We start from the raw sequence: 19,471 nt of genomic DNA, 5'->3' as shown, positions 1-19,471 counted from the left end.
CTATCTGATAGCATACACCTTCACCCTAACCATGACTCCTGAAGAATACGATAAACTCACCCCCGAAGAGAGGGAAGCGAAAGATAAAGAGGATCGCGAACGCGAAGCTCAAGAGCAGGCCCGTGAGCCGACATCTCACATCCTTTGCAGCTAACCTATACCGGCTCAGAACTGCCATATACCTGGAAGCAGGAGCTTGGTGAACTGGACATAGTGATTCCCGTACCAAAAGGGACACGCGGCAAAAGCCTCAATGTTTATATCGGAAAGAAGAAACTCACGGTCGGCCTCAAAGGCCAAGAACCGATTATGGATGGAGAGTTGTGCAAGGAGATTAAGATCGAGGATAGTACTTGGACCCTCCGTTAGTTCAGCCGCAATACTGGTCATATATCTCGCTAACATGTATACAGAGGATCAGGAAGAAGTGCATATCCATCTCGAGAAGTTGAACAAACAGCAATGGTGGGAGAACGTCCTTACCCACCATCCGAAGATCGACACTACGAAGATCCAACCGGAGAACAGCAAGTTGAGCGACCTGGACGGCGACACGAGGTGATACAATACTAGGCATGCTTGAGCATTGTATTGATCTTTGTCTTGCAGGGCTATGGTCGAGAAGATGATGGTACGTCGTATGCATTTCTGTCAGGCTGCAGGCATTCAACAAGCTGCTTCTGCAGTTTGATCAACAACAGAAGGTAATTCAGGGATCAAAGTCACTGAATCGATGCTCATGAGTTTTCAGCAAATGGGAAAACCCACTTCTGATGAGCTGAAAAAGATGGAGGTCCGAAGCGTTCCATGCTTGTCTGGTGTGTCCGTACTGACTAAGTGTCGTAGGCATTGGAGAAGTTCAAAGCAGCTCATCCAGAGCTCGATTTCTCTAACGCGAAGATATCGTGATGCAAAAGTTGTACAACGCTTGATCTTCAATCAACGCTGATCTTATGAATTGCATGTATCCGGCATTAGGGGGATTGGTCTTCGCTAGGCTCCCTGGTGTCATCTATATGAACGCGTGGTTTCGACTGCGATCGACGTCAGTCATATAATAAACCATCGGATTCTTGTCGTGCATATGCCAATGAAATGCACTTCGAAACTTGGAACATCATTATCACAGGAACTCGACAGGACGCTTCGCGGGATCTCCGCCTGCCTGATCGTAAACAAGGCCAGCAACGCGAAACGCGAGTTCTGTGGATCCGTTCAGAAAAGCGTACGGCTCTTCCTGAGGTGAATGGCTTACCGTCCGCCTGAACACGTGAGGAAGCTTCCGCATACACTCGTACGACGTCTTCTGTACCGCTTGGGCGGACAAAAGACCTTCCACCTTCGAATCCGCCTACGAGAGCGTCGATCTTCTCTTGCAGCCCTGCAGGGCTCACCAAGCGGCGTTCTGCATCCACTGTCCTAAAGGCATTACGATCCCCAACCACCACTTTGACAAGACGGTTCGGCAGGTCTGCATATAACGCATCCCACTCGATGCCGGTGTATGATTTGTGTGCCAGTACGACCTCCACGAGCAGCATGTCCGACAATGCATCCCCGACGGTTTGGTTGATCAGTTCGGTCAGAGCGATGAGGTGGCCCTGCGCGGTGGATTGAGCGGGAGATGTTGGCTCGTGTGATCTAAGCTTCTCCTGTGTCTCGCGGGAGAACAGGACTGTACCATGCCCATTGGCTTCGAAATACACGCCGATATCGAAGCTCTCCGCAGCATGATGCAGGTGTTTAACGCCGGTGGGCACACATTTCACTGGTACCCTCTGATAGGGGGAGGTCAGAACGTAGGTTGGACGCGGAGTTACAAGACTCACGTCAGCCAAGTACTTCGTGGAAGCGCCGTTAGCGTACGCAGTTTGCACGATGCCCACTTTGATGTCTTCGTCGAGGCCAGCGGCCTTGACCAGTTCCCCGATGAACGCAGCCACAAGGGCAGCGATCTTGTCGCCGTCGAGCATGTGGAATTGACTATGCTCGTCGAGGTAGAAGTACATCAGACGATCGGCATCTCCGTCCAGACTGCACGCCCGCTGTCCGGACTTCAGTTTGCCCTCGAGAGAAGGCGGAAGTTTCTGTTGCGTCTTGACGAAATCAGCGCCGCACGCGTTATTCAGAGCACCTGGAGTTGTTGTTGACGTGTTTGCCAAGATGAAGGTGATGGAATCTTGCAAATGCTGAGCGAGCTTTTCAGCAGCAAATGCACCAACTCCGTTTGCACAGTCAATCAGTAACGGAGGTATGGCTGGCCGCCCTTTCTATAGCAGTGGTTACGAAACGCGTCAAGAGCATGTGCCCAGTAACTCACCACCAGCCTTTTGAAGGCAGAGCTCAATTTCTGGTAGTACCCCTCCTCCGAGTCATCCCCGTATGAATCAGATGTACCCTTGGTATTGATCGCCTTGACCAGGTAATGCAGAATCGGTGTTGTCGTCACACCAGCATCCCGAACTTCTGCGCCGAGGGCCTTCAAACCGTCGTCTAGTGCAGACACCAGGGCGGCTCCAGAAGGCCTAGTGTCACGGGCATATACAACCCTCGCGGGCTTGGATAAATCTATCTTCAAATCATCTACAAATTTGACCAGACCAGCGACGAGGGCGTCCGTGGTGGGTGCATTGGCGATATTGGTGGCATGCGCTTCCCAGGAGCTTTCGAGCATCTCGCCACGAGGATCAACAAGTTTCACACCATTGTCCTGTTAACGATCTGAGTGGTAATGGCGGCGCGATCAAGATGGGCCTATCTCACAACTTCTGGGTTATGCGAAGCGGTGACCATCACTCCGATGGTTTTGCCATCCTGCTTCTTGCTCCTCAAAGCTGCAAGTATGCCTACGCGGAACAGGACAGAGTCCAGCACATGACCTCTGTCCTCTACTCGTCAGCCTATGTTTGTATTGAGGACTTGACGCTACGTACAGAGTCCTAAAACCGGCGGTGCCGTATTGAAAATGAACCGATTCCGGCTTGGGGTGCAGATCGGCGAGAGGCTTGATGTCGTGAATGATTGAAGAAGTCATCCCGTTTGTTGAATCAGTAGCGGAGGATCTGCTTTTGAAAGGCGATTGCAAGCGGTCTGAAGACTATACGCGTCGTGATGCATAATGCATATTATGAGCGACCCGGTGCAGCGCAGTGAAGTTCTGATGAGAAATCGCAGAGATCCGTCACAGCCGTGTTACACGCACTGCAATATTTCTTGTCCAATCTCGTATTATAGAGAGTAGTGGGGGCAACAGTATGGTCGTAATCGCGATGTTGTATAGCTGTTCAAACCCCCAATGCCCGAACGCAGCGCTTGAGGCTATGACGACAACACGTGTGACAGCCGGAGATTGCCACAGCCTTGGTACTACGGGTGTTCCACCCTGCAGCTTACCATCAACCATGCCTGCCAAATCGCCTGCACAGGCTCTCCTCGAGAAAGCAGAGAAGAAGGCAGCCTCGTCCTCTGGCTGGTTCTCGTCCAGTACCACCAAATGGGAAGAAGGCGGCGACCTGTTCCAGCAAGCCGCCAACGCCTTCAAGCTAGACAAACAGTTTCAAGCAGCAGGTGACGCGTTCGCAAAGGAAGCGGAATGCAGAGAGAAGTGCAAGGAACTGAACGAAGCCGCCAACGCCTGGTGGAATGCCGCGAAGGCGTACAAGCAGGGGCACCCTGATCGTAAGTACAAGCGACGTATTGATGGATGCGGGTGCTCATCGGTTCCCGAAGTGGCTATCATGGCGTTGGGTCAAACTATCGAATTTTTGACCAAGGGCGGCAGATTCAGACAAGCAGCCGATCGGGAGAAAGAGATCGCGCAGATATACTTGCAGGAGCTTCACGATATGCGGAGGGCCTGTGAGAGCTACGAGCGCGCAGGAGAATGGTATGACCAGGAGGACGCTAAGGCGTGAGTTCTCACTCTCGTGGACCTGCGTATACCAGCTCATGATGATCTCGTATATAGGACGGCGAACGCATGTTACAAGGATGCAGCCGATCTTCATGCAGAACTCGAGGATTACCCTCAAGCAATAGCACGTTATGAACAGGTCGCCGATCACTCTCTCACCTCGAATCTCACGCGCTACAGCGTCAAAGAGTACTGGCTCCGAGCCAGCCTTTGTGCATTAGCGATGAGGGTTAGGTTTCCTTGGTGTGCTCCTTCGCGTCATCTTCTGACAACCGATCCAGGACACCGTGCTATGCAAGCGCAACATGCAGAAGTACACCGCGTTGGACACGACCTTTGCATCCACCCGCGAAGCCAAATTTGTCAATATTCTGACCGATGCTGTCGAGAACGATGATCAGGAAACATTCACTGGTGCGGTTGTGGAGTACGACCAAGTGATGAAGCTCGACAACTGGAAGACTGCTATGTTGCTCAAGATTAAACGTGGCCTCCAGGATGTTGACGAGCCCGCGTTGAGATAGACGACGTGGTTTGTCGCGTTACTTACGATGTTCTCTTGTATTTCGAACTTTTGTTTGCGCAGTCCTATCTATATTAACCGGTCATAAGCCCGTGGCTGTGCATGCAGCGCTTCATGAAGACTGCTCGAAATAAAGCTCCACGTCGCGTCAGTCGCTGCATGTCCTCGGCCGCCAGTATGCCTGTGCATCTCGAAATCCAGTGAGCGCTCATAGAAACGTTGACGCCTCGTCGTGTCCGCTATGCCTGTCGTAGCTTCAGTTGTTCTGCGTCTGCTGCACTGTCTTTACACGGTAGTCACGTTGCTGGCCTCCGTTCGCTACCGCTTCAGCAGGCAACCACACTCCCTCCTAGCGCATCGTCGCAAAACTCCACAGCACCTAGCAGTCGTGCTTGCATCGAATACAGAAGAAAACTTGCAAGCTACGGTCACTGCCTTGCTCAATACCGTTGAAAATGCGGCTACCTGGTGCCGTGCCGCTCGTATTCCTAGGTTAACGGTCTATGATCGCGAAGGTACGCGTTTGCAAGCAGCAGCACATATCCAGCCCCTTTTGATAGATTCTCAGGACTTCTTGTGGAGCGGGTGTCGGACATCCGTGGACGAATTGTATCCGCTTCATGTGACGAACAAATGGACCAGAGCAATCACGAAATAGCGTATCCTCTTACACCCCCTCTCTCTGATTCCTCTGACTCAAGGCCTTTGTCACCTGATCACTTCGAGCTGGGACTTCATCTTCGCGTGATGACCATCACATCTGGTGGTATACCCGCTCGAAAACTTCAGGTTCCGAAGTTCGGCGTCAAGAGGCGGTATTCCGCAGGTGGGATGCTTCCGCAAGCTAACCTGCGCTATATCGTTAATCTCGTACTAGTCAGCAAAACATCTCAAGGAGCACATCCTTTGACGGTGCATATTGTCTCTGCGCATGGCTCGAAACCGGCTATAGTCCAGATCGCGCGTACCTTCGGCGAACGAATGAGTCAGGCATCGACTGGGGTGGAAAGATATTCTTCCGATTCGCTCTCTGTTGAGACAATACAAAATATCCTTGAAGGTCAGTTCTGAGTAATGTGTCAGTGGGTCCTCCTGAAACGTATACAAGGTCCTCACGGGTTACCACCACCGGACCTATTGATTGTACACAATGTATACGGCAACAGGGCTCCTCGTACTCCCTTGGAATTGCACGAGTTTCCGCCATGGCAGATCAGGCTGACAGAATTCCAGTGAGCACTGCCGTACCTATAGGTGCACTCGTAATTTATCCTTATATCTTTGTTTTAGCCACGAGATGTTTAGGACACCGAACTGGCTAAGTCCATGGAGGGCGCCTTGTCCCACGTCGTTGACCGAGTTGGAGTTCCGGACGGCACTCGACGAGTTCGCCGGAGCGGAAATGCGCTTAGGGAAATGATTTGCTGCACCTTTCGACTAATCTGGTTTTTTTTTCGCCGTGTCTGAGTCGACTCCCAGTAGTGACGGTGGAGATAACATAGAGCAATGTGGTGCGCAGATAAGTGACTGCTGCTGACGGGGGTGCCTGGCAGCATCGGGTTCGCTCATTCGCCGTTCCGGTGCATGCATCCGATCTCTGACCACTTTACCTTTTCTGTTTCTGTACTGCATCGATGAATGATGGATACATGCCTGCTGATAGGCCGAACGACAAAACAGATGGCGCTTTCTGGCTAACGTTTTCTCAAGCTGCACCGGTTTGTGCGCGTTGCCGAAGCAGGTGCACGCGCCCACACAATGATTGAAGTTGCTAATCTTAGCGCAAGGCATTCATTCTTACCAGTGGGCGCTCCCCTGCTACGACCTTGAAGAGCTCATCCACTCCCCTGAGCCGACGCACACATCCTGCTGACCGCGACGATGTCCGCCGACCAAAGTGTCCCTCCGCCTCATCCAATGTATGCGACTGAGCTTGGCCAGAGGTCAAACTCTAAGGGACAGTATTTCAAGCGCGTCATCGTCTGCTGCGATGGGTTCGTGTGCACGACCTTACAATCGCTCCCTTGTGCTCAGTCAAAGCGCTTCCAGAACCTGGGATGACGGTCTTATAGTCACAGAAAGATGGAAATATACCAACGTCCTGGCATGCACCAAAGAGTTCATCCAGCCGTTCTACTCTGATCAGTAATACTATATTTCAGAAGCTTGCAAGGACCATCAAGCACACAGATGATCGCTAGTATGCTCAGGCATACTCTCGATTGATACATTAACTCACGCTGTTCGGAAATCCTCTAGTGATCCTCCTGTTCCGCAGGTGGAGTGTCGATGAACGACACAGTGCATATTCTTCTGACTCGGCCCATGCCAGATTGTCTTCTACCAAAGCGGAGTGGGAACCGACGATACATCGTTGCTTTCCAAGATTGAAGGTATTTGAACAGCTATGCATGGCTTCTCTCACTGAATAGTACGACAAAAGGTGCTGTGGGTGCCCACCTAGGTGAGTTATATCGATCTTGAAACACCCCAATGCGTTGATGTCAAGCATACCGCAGCATCAAAGGTACAGGAAGCCTATTCTTTCATCGCACAGTCAGTGCATTCGTCGATGACCCGCTGGGGAACCGATGCTAAACCTGCTTCACAGCAACTATCGTCCAGGCGATGAGGTGAGTCACCAACTGTCGCACGCGACGTGTCATATTGTCACCAACCATCATCAACATACATCGGCTAGATATTCCTCTTCGGATTTTCGAGGGTTAGTATCGCATTGATTGCTCTTGTGCTCGTGACCTGACTCTCGCTCCGCAGGGTGCTTACACCGCTCGTATGGTGGCAGCTATGATTGTACGTCGGGGACACTCTTGCTAAACGACCCTTGACGGAATGCGCGCCAACAGGGAGAGATAGGCGTTCTTGACCGCACAGATATGGATCATTTTGCTTCGGTCTTCATGGCGTTTCAGAAGCGCGGCAAAGAGAAAGATCCTGAAGGAAAGTGTTCAACCGGATAGCTTCATCGACCATGGGTTGAAGTATCGCAGAGATCGCAAAGTTGGACAAGGAACTGCACCCTTGGGTACAGCACAATTCCCCTGGGAAGCTCAGAGCGGACTCCGATGAGCACTCCTTCTCTATCAAATGTGTCGGCGTCTTCGACACTGTCGGAAGCGTGGGTCTCCCCGAGGAGTTGACCCACTCTCAGACCGTGAAGACATTATTCGGCTTCTCTGATCGTACCCTAGGAGAACATATCCAACGAGCGGCAAGTGCCAAGCCGTGAATCAAGTTGGCCATGCTGATACATCATGCACAGTATCACGCCATGGCCTTGAACGAAACCCGCGAGGACTTCGTAAGTTTCTCCATATATCTCAAGAGAACCAAGTTCAACTCTGGCGCAATTAATTGTAGAACGTCTGCAAATTCGAGCAAACACCTGGAGGCCATTCTAAGGGGCAAAAACTAGACCAGGTGGATAATCTTTAGTACCTCCTTCATCCAGATCTATTGCTGAAACTGTGACAGGTTTGGTTCTCCGGCACGTGTTTCAGGCTCTTTTTGGTCTTGCATCAGCTTAACCATGACAATAGGTTCTCATTCAGACGTGAGGGCGTCTGTTCCCTCATTATGTCAGAGGTCTGATCGTTCCGTAGATTGGCGGTGGTTGGCAAGAACACGATCTCTCCGATTTGACTCTGTGGTGGATGGTCTCTAAAATTCAAGACATTATTGCTGTCGACGCCCGCTATTTAACCTCGCTTGTCGACCCTGTCGCTCCATGGGGACAACTCCCTCCTCATGACCCCCGGACTGGTATCATGAAGTTGACGGACACTGTGACTCGCACGCTTCCGACGTCCACGAACGATGTCACGCACGAGAAGATTCACCTTTCGGTGTTGCATCAGTCCCATTTAATGCCCGCTTTAAAGCAGAATATCGACGCAAATCCTGCGTTGGTAGCAGAGCTTACGCAACTGGAGGCCGAGTTGAAACACTACTGGCCATTTGTGCCGGGCACACACCTACCTTACATGCCGCAAGGGGTGAAGAAACATGGTGACGACCGCGTGGAAATGGCACTTGCCAGTGTGTTCGAAAAGGGCGTCAGCATAGGTACTTCCATATCTAACTGAAATAGCCCTTTCTGAACCGCTGTCCTCCTACTTAGGTAAAGACGTCTTCAGCAAGCTTCATAAGCATGAGGCAATGCAGAACGAGTCTGGAGAGCCAGTGCTCGAAGAGTCCAGGGTAACGAGGCTCGTAGAGGAGAGCAGTGTGGGTGTGTTCGTCAAGGAGTTGAAGAATGGCAAATACAATTGAGCCGTTTAAGGAGGGAAACACTTCATCCTGTTGGGCAATGTATGCGGCACGTCTATGCATTCATTTCCTCTACCTAATTGTACACCTCTACGATACACACGAACCGAATTTGACCTAGAGAAGCCCTGCCAATCTTGCACGAACACGCTTCTCGGCTTGACCCATCTCGCCCTCTTCTGCCTGCTTGTAAAGTGCGTTCAACGGGTTTGCATCGCCCTCTTTCTCGAGATCGGTCTCGATCTGGGAGAACTCCTTGCAGAACTTGCCGTTGAGAACCTGGTTGTAAAGGATATCCTTGAAGTGTGAGCGAATGGCAGAGCCGTCAAGCTTGAGAGCGCCGTTCAGTTGGCCGTACTGCGAGACGCTCGAATGATGTTTCAGTTGAGTAATGAAACCCTCTTCCGCGGCAGCCTCGAAGATTTCAGCTGGCTCTTTCGACATCCACCTGCCCCATCGGCGTGAGTTGCCTTGCACCTCCGTGAAAACGACGAACGTACATTTCGTAGCATAGAGCCTCGTCCGAGCAACCAGCTTCCTTCAGCACGCCGAAGGCCTCCCTGATGATTCCTCCTTTGATTAACGCATTTGACGTGGCAGGTAGGAAGACTGACCTGAAAAGCATGATGATGTTGGGCCACAGGGCTTGCTCGGCGAACAGGTCCATCGCAGTCTCCTCGCGAGCAGAAGAGGCAATGGCGCCTGTCCGAGTCGCTCCGATTGCACGTGAGAGAGCAAGGGCGATCGATAGTGCCTTTCCGGTACCATCCTGTTCAACTGACACAAAGCAGGGAAAGCCCTTGCCCTTCTCGTATAGCGAGCGCACGGAGGACCCAATCATCCTGAACCATAAGCCACATCGTGAGTAGCATATCCAAAGCTATGGAAATATAAGATCAGTACCTCGGAGCGACCATGACTACGTCCTGGGTGGGCTTGAAGTTCAGTAGCTTGTAGAACACATTGTAGCCGCTCGCGATCACGACGGCAACGTCGTCCTTGAGATGAGGGGCAAATTCCTCGTTGAAGATCCTGGGCTGCACTTGATCGGGGACGAGTAAGAAGAGAACTGGGAATGATGTTGAACTAACGATTATCTGAATACTCGGCGCGAATACGCACTATCTGCCGCAGCAGCTGCCTTGGAGAAGTCATGCTCGACATTGAACTTGCGCGATTTGGCATCTTCCGCATAGGCGTCCTCTCGGTTCGCGATGATGATCTTGTCGTTTGAGATACCGCTGTCTCGTAGGTTCTGTGCCTGTGCAGCACCCTGATTGCCAAAGCTACCGAAGGATGAGTGCGACGGACCCAGTTGCGATGCTTTCGTGCTCACCCGAGGAAAACTATCGTCTTATCAGCAAGGACACCGAGATCGGCATCAGAGTCGTAGTAGCTGGATGACGAAGCGGCATGAGCTGGGGCTGGTGAGCGAAGCACATAGGGATGATCACATTTTCGCGGACATGATAGCTTGGATGGCAGGGGGCGTGAAGTGGATACTGAGTTGATAGTGAATGCATTCGAATTTTATGCTCTGAGGGATGCCGGCTTTCGGGCCAGGTGAGATACGGGCTTGTAGCCATCGACGTCCCTGTGACCATCGACGTCCCTGTGACCAGAGAAGGTCATGAAGGAAGTCGGCGGCCCGGACCGCCCAGCGAACTGCTGCTCTCTTAGCCACTAGCCTCCGTGACATGGACTCCCCCGGCCCTTGCTTCAAGAATGTCCCTCCTTGAGAACAAGATCGTGGTCATCACTGGCTCAAGTCGCGGTATTGGCAGGGCCTGTGCCGTCAAGTCCGCGCAATATGGTGCAAAGGGTCTTGTTCTACACTATCTAGGCGACAAGGAGACTGAAGAAGAGATTCAATCACTCACCACTGAGATATCTCGTAGCTCTCCCGGTGCCACCGTCGTTGCAGTACCCGGGGACATTGCCGATCCTTCCACCGCACGTAATGTTGCGGACGTCGCCGTGAAGAATTTTGGGCGGATCGGTAAAACCTTGCATGATTGCCTCCCTGCTCGTGCATCTAACCATCTTACAGACATGCTTGTTAGTAATGCTGGCATCTGTCCATTTTCGGAATTTTTGTCCATGCCCCACAGCACTTGGGAAAGGTCGGTAAAACACGCGCTCAGGTTCATAGTCTTCACACCCTTTCCCAGGACGCGTTCGGTCAACCTGGATGGCTGTTTTTACATGGTGCAAGGTATTAAACATGTTCTCGAGACGCATATGGTGCTCATTATTGAATAGCGGTTGGCAACGTCATGAAGAATCAGGAGCCTCAAGGCGGATCGATCATTGGTATATCCTCGATCTCCGCATTGGTAGGCGGCGCCATGCAATGGTAAATCGTTCGGATTCGCCTGGTACTGCCGTCCTGACCGTTTTACAGTCATTATACACCGACCAAGGCAGGTATCAATAGTTTGATGCAAAGTTGCGCTGTTGCCCTCGGTAAATACGGCATTCGCTGCAACTCAGTTTTACCCGGTACAATCGCGTGAGTACCTACTCCGGCTTTGAGAAATCTTTGTTCATCACAATGCGCAATAATGCACAGCACCGATATCAACAAGGAGGACCTTTCTGACGCGGCCAAACGCGAGCATATGATCTCCAGAACTTGCCTGGGGCGACTGGGCGGTGAGTATTCCTTCACCTTGAGTGCATTGATTATGCTCAGGTAGCACAGAACCGGATGATTTGGCGGGACCTGTTGTCTTCCTTGGCAGTGATTTGGCTAAATACGTGACTGGTGCATCGTTGCTCGTGGATGGAGGTCTTTTTGTGAACCTTCAGTAGCTCTCGCGGAATATCCAATTGCATACGTTACTAATCATCGCGAGAAGGTCATAATCGTTAGAGCCTAAGCTATGATGTGAATCGCGTAAACATGTGTGTCTGTCCCGCACTGGTGTCCCGCTTCATAAACCGGTTACCCCGTGGAGCCCCGCAGCGATCGCAATCGAAGTCACTATCGGTCACAAGGCCGATCGGGTTCCGTGGACCATCGGTCCGAGCGTGCCGCTTCAAAGCATCGTCTACACTTCTATCTCCTAGGTCAATCCAAGGTCGTCATTATTTTGGAAATTCATCCTATCGCGGTAGGAATCCAGGCCTCGTCCAATGCCTTCCCCTCTATCACCGCAGGCTTCGCATCGATCAGGACGCTCACCCATCTGCACCACTGTGATCTAGGGTTCCTTGATGTATGCCGTCGTCAACAGTTTGTGACAGCAGGAGTCGGGTGAGATCTCCGTACCTCCATGCATGCATTGTGCCCTTCTGCACAACGACATCTCCTGGGTTCTTCAGGTGCGTTTCCGTGCCGTCTTCCAAGATTAGTACAACCTCCCCAGAGATAAGAATGTTGTAATCCAGCGAGTTGGTACGATGCATAGGCGTTACGGCTCCCGGAGCGAGATCAGTATACCGATGATTCGTTCCATTGGGCATCACGAGCCCTAAACCCCCGATTTCACGAGCGGCGCCGTCGATACTAGCAATCAAAGGGAATATATATGAGCCCGATAACCCTGCAAGCACTCCACTTACTTGTCATTGTTGTCTTCTACGGGCATACTGCTCGTGATCTGGAAGATAATGGTCAAGGTGAGCTATGCTCACCATAGTGAATTGTAAGGCATACCCACAGAGCCGCCCCTCGCAGTCCCGGCTCTTTGCTCGCCTGCAGTGCCAAGGTCAACACCTCTCGTGGTACTTGTGCCAAATGCAGGAGAACCCACTTCTGCTGGGATCAGCCCGTCGCTCTGCACGACAGCGTTGCCCCTCGCATCGTGAGCGGTCACGATACGACGAGGGTTTGGGAGTAGCTGGGGCGTATCCGCTGCATTCACGGACTTCGAGACGAGGGGACCCATAGTGTTCCAGCGATATTGCCCACAGGGACGGCAGTGGAGTGATTGGGACCTGGACTTCGGATTTGAGAGGATGGTGCGCTAAGCTGATTGTGCAACGCGCGGGTTATATACACCGAAATGCAAGATACGTATTCTTGGTCGCGGTACCGGGCGCGCCGCAGAACAAAAGCCGTGATGTGCATGGCGTCAGTTGGTGATTCGGCACCTCAGGACTCAGGGCAGGCGATAGAAGCTTCGCGACGGATTAAGAGATCGAGACCTCGAGATTCAATATTCAATAGTGGCATTTCCACGCCTGTCCGACTCTGTTGACCCCCTGCTAATAACGATATGCATGGACGTTTGCATCAAGGTCACTGCTAGGTAGGCCTAGTGATTTCCATGTCAAGGGTGTAGTTTATAAGCGTGATCGAGATGGCGTCGCAGCTCAGGTCTGCAGCCCAATACTTATGCTTAGTGGTTCAGGAGCAGAATGAGCGTTGCAGGTTCGGAGCGGAGGCATTCAGAGTTGGCCCATTGGAGGAGGGATCCAACAGGGTTGCTGGGACAGATCGTCTGTTGCATGTGCCACAAAACTTCGAGTGCCGTAAGGGTGAGAACCTTACAATTTACGGAGCAGAAATATAATATTGTATGCGCTGGCAAACCCATGTCCTGGCGCTTGATCACGGATTAGGCTCGTTGGGAATATTCAAGGAGGATACTGCGACGATGATCTCCCTTGCCTTCTCGATGTGATGCAGAGAAACCATTGGCACTGAATTGCATAGTTGAGGTTTGTTGTAGTTACCACCGTTCATTGAGGCGGCAGCGGCGGCAGGAGCATATATAGAGTACGATGCGTAGATATGATGACGAGGTTACAGCTAGCGAGACGTCGGAGTGAAGAAGACCCGAGACTAGGGCGCGGAATCTATAATGTTAGCTGGTTAGTACTGTGGGCATGTATAAGGATGACCTGCGCGCACAATAGTAATATTCATCAATCAGAGGCAACCAATCCTTGACGAGCCCCCCTGCAATTGAGAGGAAGGACGAATGGGAAGCCTTCTCCGCGAAAGAGTCCAGTTTCGGCCTGCGCATAGGGTTTAACGACCACAAAACAAGTAAAAGTGCAGGAAATAGCAAAACTCAATGCGTACCGAGTATAAGATTGCCAGATCCGTCCCCGAAGGAGATACCAAAGGATATCTCGATCACGACGTGCATACTCAGAACGCTCAAGGGACGAGGAAGGCGAGGGAGTGCGGCGAAGGTTACGAGACAAAATCTCAAGGGCCACGAGAGTGGTCATAGGGCGGCTCGATCGTCGGTCACGAGCCAGCATGGCAGCTACAAGAATATCAAAACACATCAATAGGCAATATGCTAATTTAGTGGAATGGGCACCATAGACGAGCGGCCGACAGATATAGATGATCTCAGCGACCCACTCCAATAATGAAGTTAGCGGTTTCACGAGGTTCACGGGAGACCGCACGGCCGATGTTGTCAATGCTTTCGAGAGAAGATAATCCTCAGCGGATTGTCCAGGGGCAGAAGGCAATAGAAGAGGATGCAGAGGCAAGGGAACATGATTGTTTTTCAAGTGCTCGGGCGTGGCTGGAGCGGAATCTGGGGGAGAAGAAGGGGCCAGAGTCGGCGACGAGGCTCCTGAAGGAGGAAGCGTCGAAGGATCATATTCCCGCTCGGGAATCAGGGGGGACACTAATGGCCGGCGTGTGATGCGCAGGATTAAAAGACGGAGGAGCGCTCTGCCAAGATTGAGTCGCACGGTGAGACGGTTGTCAGGGGATATAAACTGACTTTATGGTCTCAATCAGAACAATGGCTCTCCATTTCACTTTGACAGAAACCTTCCGGCGTAAACCCATCTCCACCAACAGTTCCGTAAATCGGATGAGCTCTAGGGTCCTGGCTGCCCATCTGTAAAGTTGGCTCGACTCGGTCCAAGAACGCGTGTAACGCGAGTGCTGGGACGAGGGCAATAGGGGTTTGTGCTTCGGATCGGCGTTGACGATGCGGGAGAGAATTGTGTCGTGGTACATGCTCAATACATTGAGAGAGGCCGACACTGTCGTTGTGCATACATATATGTGCAGGGGCGTCAATGCCTCGTCACCACTGAAATATGAGGGACCAACGGAGTTCGGTCGCTAGCTCTGCATCCTTGAAGCGACCAGGCAGTAGCCAGGAGAGGGAGCGGAGCGTAGATTCCAGTCCAGATATCGTCGAAGCATTGTGGACGAGAAACGATTCGTAACGAGCTACTGAGGACATGGGAGCAGGAGCCAACGGTCAGAATGAAACGCGCCCGCGGGAACAGGCGAGCCGGCCCCGTATGCGCGTGAAATCGATGCAAAGGCAGTAGCGTGGCTGTATGGGACTGTACTGATGTGGCTGTGTTACAAAGTCAACCATTATCCTCCTCGAGCCGTGCATTGGCACACTGTTCTGTATGTAAAGCGGACGGACAATACGTGCTCGTGTACCACACGCCTTTCCAGAGGTCTACTGGACACCGCTTATACCATAACCACCACTTCCAATATGCCCCCAACCAGTACCGCTCCCCCCGCGCACTACTTCCAGGCTAGCCCGGTTCGTGGGCAGCTAGAGCCCCACGAATCAGGAACGCGGACAGGATGGAGATACATTCAGGTGAACACCCACGATTTCTCTGACCTCTCACCGTTCCTTTACTCATATGGAACGCAGTGTACTGACACACCGAACGAGCTGAAGGTCGGATGGATGCACCTTTCTGCCAGGCTTATGCTGAAGTGGAGTTCCCTAAGGTGTTGCTACCGCCTCGCACGGCACTGCTGTACTCCCAGCTTCTTCAAATGGAGAAGGACGAGCTTGCGTATGGTCCATCGGCCTCTTGGAAGCGTATAATGGCAATCCGGCACCTTAAAGATCGCATGATCCGCAAATGTCAACGTTTAGCCAATACGAACCCTGCTCAGGCGCCTACACTGTCCTTTCGCACCGTATACGCCCCACCCGATTTTCGCTTGAAAGAAATGGAACGGTGGCTCAAGGACCAGGGTGCCAAGATAGGCAAACCAGACCTAACGCAACAGGAGAAAGCGCCTCGTGTTTCTCAGGGGGATGGGCGACGCGATAGCAAGCGCATGTCCATGCGAACGACTACCACCACTCCTGTCTGGGATCAACAGCAGCGTTTAAGCGCGCCGGAGCCGCCGCTGGTCCCTCCATCCGTTTTCCCGCTCTCGCCAACTTCCTCATCCGACGCTGGTTCGGACGCTGCGCATAATCAACGATTTATGACAGCCCATTCTGATCGTCTGTCCCCAGTTCTCGAGCCAACACGCACCTATACACCGATACCAGACCCCTCCGCCCAGTTCCATCCCGGCATGCAGCAGCAGTATACAGACAATGCTCCGACACAATACGCTAATATACAACCACAACACTCCGGACATCTACGGCCACAATACACTGGAAATACCGTGCCGCTGCCTGGTACAGTAAGATCTCCAGAGCCTTTACCTCACCCGTATCATCACCCACCCGCGACGATGGACGCTTCCGGCTTTCCCACGCAAATGCCTATTGCAGAACCTCAGATGAACATGCCAGCTCCGCAGCCGACTGGTGAATCCATGCAGCCACAAGGAGGCCCCGGTGATGATGACGCCTCCATAGTCTCGCGACCGGGTCTTACCCGCAGGCGAAGCAGTCTCAAGAGGTCGGGCAGCTTGGGGCGTATGAGCTACGTCAGTCAAGCCAAGAATGTCGCTTGGGCCATGGACCAGTCGCAATTTGAATTGGCAGCCCGTGAGGTCGAACTAGCTGGTTTGCGTTACTTAATAGCACTATGCCGATCACAATGTCCTTCTGACTATTCCCAACAGACCAGGAACGTCAAGAAATCCGCGGCATTTTCAAGGAACGTTTGGAAGAGATCACGGGTCAACGTCTCAAGATGAACGAATCGCTCACGTGGCTCCGCGGTCAGCTTGATAAACTGCAACTCGAGGAGAATGCGCTACTCGAGCAAGAAGCAGCGCTTGGACAATTCGAGATTCAGCTCGAGGAAAAGAATCGGATGCTACGAGCTAAAGGTTCTTATGTTGGTGGTGGCAGTAAGCGGGTGGCTGATAGGTTACTCCAACAGTGAATAATGTCTTGGAGGAAACGAAGAGAGTTGTACAGCAACTCCATGGAAAACCAAACGTAACCGCACCGATGTAAGGACGACTTCGAGGGTTTTTTTGGCATGGATTACCGTGTACATAGTCGTGAAATGTATCATATGTATTAGATCAGTACGATGTCGTTAACAATCTTCTATCGTAATGCTTGCCGTCGGCCCCGTCTACGTTTGGCTTTCTTCCACCACCACCTGACCACCACCAGATAGAAGCTGATTTCGAGCAAGGCACCAACGATGATTATCGGGAAGACGATAGTTGGATGTCCTGGTGTCAGCCCGTTGGCTGGTATCTTGACGTTGATCGAGAATAAGGCTGGAAGATTATGGGGTCAGGTCTGGACCGGCGAAGATACACAAGTCGGCTCACCGACGAGAGGCTGGATACAGAACACGCCTACAGTGACCGTCGTGAGGAACACAAGGACTCTGTCCAGCCTCGAGTTGAGGTTGGAGGCCGATAGGCGCAATTGCGTGAGGTAAGTAGGATACGACTGGCTTAGCATACGCTCATAGTGAATCAAAGATTGCTGCAGAGTTAAAATGTGGTCTTGAATCGATCTTAGCCTCACTGCTAGTAAAGGATGACGTCTACATACCTTGTACATCCCCATAATAGATCGCGATCTCCTCCGAACCAGGCCCACGGGCGTCTACGGATAGAAGACGTTTCTGTATACCTGCTATAACCTCTGTCTTGGTAGCAAGGAGACGTGTCAAATTGGTGACGAGTCTGCGTGTCCTTGCCATTCGCCGGAGGGTTAGGGTCGTCGAGCTCTCATCGAGCGGTCTACGAAGGTTTCCATAGACAGGCATTGACAACTTCATTCGAAGGGCACTGCAAAATCGCCGGATGATTTGTCGAATTGTTGGACTCGGAAGGGCAAAATGCGCTCGTGCCGAGGGTTTCTGCTTCTCGATATCGGAGATAAATGCACCATCCGTGGAGTCACGAGTAAACTTCTCCTCTTGGTCCCAATTATGTTGAGTAGAATAACTTGAAGTAGATGAAGAAGCAGCACGCGGGTCGCTCGATGGACTAGAAAGGGTCTCATCGACACCTAACGTCACGATCTGCTCAATGGCAGCCACTTCGCTCTCGAGTTCGTCGGTGAAAGGAAATATGTCGTCGACGATCGAATCGAGAATCCCGTGCGCTACCCAATCTACGCATATTGTTTAGACGATGCGAATTCAAAAGCAGGAGAGCGACTCACCTGCGGAACTGCCATGAGTTTGATCTAGCAGTATGAGTTTGTTACGTACGCGATCCGTGTGCTCTGTAAAATTTATGAGCTATACAACGATAATGCCCCAAAGCCGCTCGAACCTGTAATGTCCGAGAAGTGGAACTACCGGCCTCATTGATGAGCAGAAAGAATAAGTGAACGCGACTACACACCACGCAGATACCTTCTCTAAAGACCACCAGGTACACACTGATTTGTCCAAGGACACTATGATCCTCCAGGGGTGTGTGATCGCCTTCTCTATGGCGTACTTGCCGGAACCTATCACGGGTCTTCTGGCCCTCTATCGCCCGAAACACAATAAAATAGTAACCAAGTTTCGGAAAGAATTCCAGTTTCTCCCGGGGGTCTTGTTGAAGAATATCCTCAAGTGTGAGGGGATGGATGTGCAAGAGCTTTGAATCGCCCGTGAGCGACGTCTTGGTATCTCACAACTGTTCCTACCTTGCCAAGGGAACGCATGTCTTGAGAATTGGGGCTCGTGATATCGAGAAACCAGGCTTTCCGGCTTGCGACGTCGGGTGAGGAGATATCCGGTGTAAGATACAATTGGGTGGAATGATGCTGGGCCATCGATTGTACGTATTGCGACACGGGGGACAACCCTTCCTTGTCCTTGCCTTTCCGCATTCTGCGAATTCGTCCCGCGTCTGGGAGCATGTTTGGCTGCCTGGATTGCGGCGTCCGATCCCGCGATGTAGAAGGGGGATTTGACGTGGGAGATGCGTCCAAGGTTTGTCTGGCGCGTTCACGTTCTTGCACCCGGCGTAACCGCCCCGAACGCTTGAGCGCTGAGTCTAGACGAGAGATGATGTCGGGGAGCGAATCGGTCCGAATCATATGGTCATTAATGGAGCCGTCAGGCAAGGGAATGACGTTGGTCAAGGACGGAGGCAAATACAAGGCAAACGAGCGTGGAGCTTGCCTGAGCTCCTCGCGAACTCGCATAGATTCGACTACATTTCTTTCAGATTGCGCGTTGACCAGTGTGGCATGACCCGAGTTTCGCCGTCCTCTGCGAGGTCGCGCGGGTTTCGTGGATAAAGTCCTAGCGGAGTGGGACGAGCTGGAAGATGAGGAAGAGGTCGATGTCGAATCTATCGAAGATGTTGACCAATTGGCTCGAGCCCATCGGGTGATAGCATGTTCAACTACAGCGGCGAGGGTACCCAGCCGACCGCCAGGGCCAGTAAAGGAGGAGCTACTTCCGCTGCTCGAAGAGCTCACAGAGGTTGTACGAGGTCGTGGAGATGGAGGCGAAGGTGCTGTAGGAGGTTCTCCTCTATAGATGTCGTCGTCGTCGAAATCAGCAAGGTTATGGACAGCAGCAAGCCCATGGTCGTCGGAGAAGGTAACGGGGTCGGCGTTTTCAATTCCAGGTGTCATCCTCGTAATGCCCGGAAGAGAATTGGACAGTTT

General features: G+C 52.0%; 9 protein-coding genes across 9 annotated transcripts; 4 read left to right on the top strand and 5 right to left on the bottom strand.

Annotated features, from left to right (window-relative positions):
- Positions 1 to 40: 40 nt before the first annotated feature.
- PUNSTDRAFT_39316 (CS-domain-containing protein) lies at positions 41 to 909 on the top strand (the record flags this gene model as incomplete). The annotated part of the gene is made up of 7 exons (XM_007378653.2): positions 41 to 122; positions 170 to 364; positions 414 to 558; positions 610 to 631; positions 687 to 704; positions 752 to 793; positions 847 to 909. Coding segments are annotated over 7 exons (567 nt in total), but the record flags the coding sequence as incomplete, so codon positions are not given.
- Positions 910 to 1,123: 214 nt separating this feature from the next.
- Positions 1,124 to 3,034, bottom strand: PUNSTDRAFT_56800 (phosphoacetylglucosamine mutase; the record flags this gene model as incomplete). Its single annotated transcript, XM_007378652.1, has 6 exons — positions 1,124 to 1,203; positions 1,256 to 1,778; positions 1,830 to 2,270; positions 2,321 to 2,710; positions 2,764 to 2,881; positions 2,934 to 3,034. 6 exons carry the CDS (start codon positions 3,032 to 3,034, stop codon positions 1,124 to 1,126), a joined length of 1,653 nt encoding a protein of 550 aa, XP_007378714.1.
- Positions 3,035 to 3,401: 367 nt separating this feature from the next.
- On the top strand, positions 3,402 to 4,528 carry PUNSTDRAFT_79611 (vesicular-fusion protein SEC17; the record flags this gene model as incomplete). The annotated part of the gene is made up of 4 exons (XM_007378651.1): positions 3,402 to 3,678; positions 3,730 to 3,910; positions 3,968 to 4,142; positions 4,195 to 4,528. The coding sequence occupies 4 exons, from the start codon at positions 3,402 to 3,404 to the stop codon at positions 4,435 to 4,437; spliced, it is 876 nt and encodes a 291-aa protein (XP_007378713.1). The 3' UTR covers positions 4,438 to 4,528.
- Positions 4,529 to 4,677: 149 nt separating this feature from the next.
- On the top strand, positions 4,678 to 8,542 carry PUNSTDRAFT_41242 (uncharacterized protein; the record flags this gene model as incomplete). Its single annotated transcript, XM_007378650.1, has 17 exons — positions 4,678 to 4,951; positions 5,005 to 5,496; positions 5,545 to 5,668; positions 5,727 to 5,822; positions 6,100 to 6,154; positions 6,218 to 6,355; positions 6,378 to 6,430; positions 6,869 to 6,900; positions 6,956 to 6,992; positions 7,048 to 7,069; positions 7,138 to 7,161; positions 7,215 to 7,250; positions 7,304 to 7,401; positions 7,440 to 7,575; positions 7,720 to 7,758; positions 7,818 to 7,877; positions 8,060 to 8,542. The coding sequence occupies 17 exons, from the start codon at positions 4,678 to 4,680 to the stop codon at positions 8,540 to 8,542; spliced, it is 2,199 nt and encodes a 732-aa protein (XP_007378712.1).
- Positions 8,543 to 8,843: 301 nt separating this feature from the next.
- Positions 8,844 to 10,194, bottom strand: PUNSTDRAFT_109970 (IlvN-domain-containing protein; the record flags this gene model as incomplete). Its single annotated transcript, XM_007378649.1, has 7 exons — positions 8,844 to 9,174; positions 9,227 to 9,286; positions 9,341 to 9,568; positions 9,630 to 9,795; positions 9,849 to 10,012; positions 10,063 to 10,122; positions 10,181 to 10,194. The coding sequence occupies 7 exons, from the start codon at positions 10,192 to 10,194 to the stop codon at positions 8,844 to 8,846; spliced, it is 1,023 nt and encodes a 340-aa protein (XP_007378711.1).
- A 248-nt stretch (positions 10,195 to 10,442) lies between these two features.
- PUNSTDRAFT_48714 (NAD(P)-binding protein) lies at positions 10,443 to 11,574 on the top strand. Its single transcript, XM_007378648.1, has 7 exons — positions 10,443 to 10,725; positions 10,777 to 10,849; positions 10,898 to 10,941; positions 10,989 to 11,082; positions 11,131 to 11,238; positions 11,299 to 11,381; positions 11,431 to 11,574. Exons 1-7 carry the CDS (start codon positions 10,452 to 10,454, stop codon positions 11,538 to 11,540), a joined length of 786 nt encoding a protein of 261 aa, XP_007378710.1. The 5' UTR covers positions 10,443 to 10,451; the 3' UTR covers positions 11,541 to 11,574.
- Positions 11,575 to 11,829: 255 nt separating this feature from the next.
- Positions 11,830 to 12,619, bottom strand: PUNSTDRAFT_41239 (uncharacterized protein; the record flags this gene model as incomplete). The annotated part of the gene is made up of 4 exons (XM_007378647.1): positions 11,830 to 11,941; positions 12,001 to 12,237; positions 12,294 to 12,331; positions 12,392 to 12,619. 4 exons carry the CDS (start codon positions 12,617 to 12,619, stop codon positions 11,830 to 11,832), a joined length of 615 nt encoding a protein of 204 aa, XP_007378709.1.
- Positions 12,620 to 13,394: 775 nt separating this feature from the next.
- On the bottom strand, positions 13,395 to 14,902 carry PUNSTDRAFT_48713 (peroxisome membrane protein; the record flags this gene model as incomplete). The annotated part of the gene is made up of 6 exons (XM_007378646.1): positions 13,395 to 13,532; positions 13,588 to 13,694; positions 13,762 to 13,951; positions 14,009 to 14,373; positions 14,426 to 14,693; positions 14,764 to 14,902. The coding sequence occupies 6 exons, from the start codon at positions 14,897 to 14,899 to the stop codon at positions 13,519 to 13,521; spliced, it is 1,080 nt and encodes a 359-aa protein (XP_007378708.1). The 3' UTR covers positions 13,395 to 13,518.
- Positions 14,903 to 15,064: 162 nt separating this feature from the next.
- Positions 15,065 to 19,438, bottom strand: PUNSTDRAFT_140249 (uncharacterized protein; the record flags this gene model as incomplete). Its single annotated transcript, XM_007378645.1, has 11 exons — positions 15,065 to 15,280; positions 15,338 to 15,364; positions 15,418 to 16,444; positions 16,504 to 16,713; positions 16,767 to 17,118; positions 17,173 to 17,352; positions 17,402 to 17,968; positions 18,020 to 18,082; positions 18,133 to 18,154; positions 18,205 to 18,447; positions 18,497 to 19,438. The coding sequence occupies 7 exons, from the start codon at positions 19,436 to 19,438 to the stop codon at positions 16,940 to 16,942; spliced, it is 2,196 nt and encodes a 731-aa protein (XP_007378707.1). The 3' UTR covers positions 15,065 to 15,280; positions 15,338 to 15,364; positions 15,418 to 16,444; positions 16,504 to 16,713; positions 16,767 to 16,939.
- Positions 19,439 to 19,471: the final 33 nt, after the last annotated feature.

The sequence above is a fragment of the Punctularia strigosozonata genome, assembly GCF_000264995.1.
Source record: "Punctularia strigosozonata HHB-11173 SS5 unplaced genomic scaffold PUNSTscaffold_1, whole genome shotgun sequence".
Lineage (NCBI taxonomy): Eukaryota > Fungi > Basidiomycota > Agaricomycetes > Corticiales > Punctulariaceae > Punctularia > Punctularia strigosozonata.
The sequence above is the reverse complement of the archived record's forward strand: the minus strand, read 5'-3'. Positions and strand labels throughout refer to the sequence as shown.